A 2,442-nucleotide genomic window follows, 5' to 3' on the forward strand; every position below is an offset into this window, starting at 1 on the left:
AAATGAAAATAACGATTCTGTACATCTGGGTTCCAGCCTGAGAGTCTACATTTGTAACAAGCTCCCAGCTGAGGCATTACTAAAATCAAATCTCAAAGAAAGCCAACCTCTGGCAGGCGGTAGAGACCACTGCCCTTCCCCTAACCAGGTCTGCTTCTCAACTGTGACTTCATTGCTGACATCATCTCCCCTAAGGCTGGCTCTAGAGAAGGGCAGTTGCCACCTCATGGGAGCCAGGTGGTGGCAGGGCTACACTGGAAGGCAGTGTCCACAGGACGTGGGTGAGAGGACATCATTGTACACCTACTGGTCCCTGCGTCCAGGTGTACTCGGTACTACATCTAGACTTCTTCAGACTCCTGCATTCTGCTCTCGAGGAAATATGGCACAGGCTAGGGAAGAAGCAGGGGACAGTCAGCTGGTGTCTGGTCGGGAGCCACCATCACGCATCATCAGAGTGTCTCTCAAGACCCCACAGGACTGCCAGGAATTTATGCTGGCAGAGAACAGCAGCATCCACCACTTTAAGAAGCAGATCTCCAAACGCCTTCACTGTGACACTGACAGACTGGTGCTCATCTTCACAGGAAAAATCCTCCGGGATCAAGACATACTGAGCCAGCGAGGCATCCTTGATGGCACTACGGTCCACTTGGTAGTGAGGACTCGTGTGAAAGGAACTCAGCCCGGTCCCGGTGCTCTGCCAGGCCCCACTGGACACTGTGCCCATCGTTCTGAACCATCCACCTCGGAGAGTGCTGGGGTGCTAGCCAGGCTGGGCCGGCTGGCCCAGGGCTCTCCTGATCTGGCAGACCTCCTCGGCCAGCTAGCTCAACTCCTGATGGTTGCGCCCGAGGCCGTGGTGCAGCTCTCGGAAGACCCTATGGTTCAAGGCCTGGTAAGTGAGAAACTAGCCAATGCCAGCCATGTTTCTGAATCCTCAAAGCCAGTACACAAACCCGAGCTGGCTCTTAAGGTTCTGGAAAACTTGCAGAACCTGGCCCAGTCACCGGAACTCCTGCAGGCAGACAAGTGGGGACTGGAGGCCTTGAAGGCAGTGCCAGGTGGTGACAATGCCACGCATCCGGTCTGCTCTGATATCCAGCACCTCATGCTCTCCACTCTGGCCTCACTGGCTGCTTCCAAAGGCCATGGCCCAAGTTCAGAGCCCAGCAGAGGGGGCGCCAATCCTCACAGCAGTACTAACACAACCACCACCATCGTCCCCACAGCCGCTGCACCTGCCAGGCCACTGGCACAGGAGGTCAGAGCAGGAGTCATTGCTCAAGTCAGGGGCATGGTCTCAAACCAGGCCAATTCAGGCTGCAGGACTGGGACGTCGGACTTAAATTCGGGCCAGGATCTTTCCTCCCAGGAGAGCCAACAGCCCATAGGGAAAGCCACACCAGCCAGTCAGCTGAGAACTTCACCTTCTGCCTTGTGCAGAGCTCTGCATGTCCTGCAGCAGAATCCAGCTCTGCTGCGCCAGCTGGTGACCGACAGCCCCCTGCGACACCATATGCCACTGCTTCCCATACTCACCAACCCACAGGCACTTCAGGCATTGATCCAGATAGAAAAGGGCCTGCAGATACTGTCCAGGGAGGTGCCTGGGTTGGGACCTTGTTTATGGGGTCCAGGTAGACCACATGGGGCTAGAGGAGCTCCTGAAACTAGGGGTGGAGGACAAGGTCACAGAGCAGACCCTGTGCAACCCACACTGGCCGTTCTTCAGCTCCTCCGTGCACTGGCCCATGCTTGCCCCCAGTCTACCCAGTCCTCCCTGCCCTCGTGCCCCCTCGCTGACAGCTGCTACCAGCAAGAACTGGAGCATCTGAAGGCCATGGGCTTTGCTAATCGTGATGCCAATCTTCAGGCCCTGGTGGCCACAGGTGGAGACATCCATGCTGCCATTGAGAGGCTGCTGGGGGTATCAGAGGCCTAGGTCCCTCCAGCTGGTGCCCACAAAGCACCACCCGCAGAGAGGAGAGAGGGAAGGGGAGGGGAAGAAGTAGTTTATTCTGGGACTTCCTCCTGCTCTTATTGTGCACACTGGTACAGCCTCCCCTCACTGCGCAAGCCTGTTCTACATTAAAAGAAAAAAAGATTGCTTGGACCTCAAATGTGGTGTCGATCTGGGGGCTGGGTGGGCAAAGAGAACGTTGTTTGGGGGAGGGGTTGATCATGTTATGTGATCTTGAGTCTGGGCTTCACCTATTCTCATACCCCTGATCTCAGAGGATTTTCTAAATTTGAACATGAGGTAGGGAAATACTGAGCTTTCTTTTCCTTATCTCTACTCCTGCTCAGTTAGCAACCAAGTTCCCCCATCAACACTACTATCACCACCCCTATTACAACTCTGCAGTGACTCGGAAAAAATCCTGGCTTTTGCTCCCCCGGGAAGTCGTGAATTTCTTCACGGCCTCTGAAAGCCACTCA

The 2,442-nt window shown here is 55.2% G+C and overlaps 1 protein-coding gene across 1 annotated transcript; it reads left to right on the plus strand.

Moving 5' to 3' along the window:
• The first annotated feature begins 367 nt into the window (after positions 1-367).
• LOC102505290 (ubiquilin-1) lies at positions 368-1,945 on the plus strand. Its single transcript, XM_014560100.2, has one exon. The coding sequence runs from the start codon at positions 383-385 to the stop codon at positions 1,943-1,945; it is 1,563 nt and encodes a 520-aa protein (XP_014415586.2). The 5' UTR covers positions 368-382.
• The last annotated feature ends 497 nt before the right edge of the window (positions 1,946-2,442 follow it).

The sequence above is a fragment of the Camelus ferus genome, chromosome 10, assembly GCF_009834535.1.
Source record: "Camelus ferus isolate YT-003-E chromosome 10, BCGSAC_Cfer_1.0, whole genome shotgun sequence".
Lineage (NCBI taxonomy): Eukaryota > Metazoa > Chordata > Mammalia > Artiodactyla > Camelidae > Camelus > Camelus ferus.

Bases quoted from the DNA above. Each gene is read 5' to 3' on its own strand.
- LOC102505290 (XM_014560100.2), top strand. From the start codon at position 383: ATGGCACAGGCTAGGGAAGAAGCAGGGGACAGTCAGCTGGTGTCTGGT.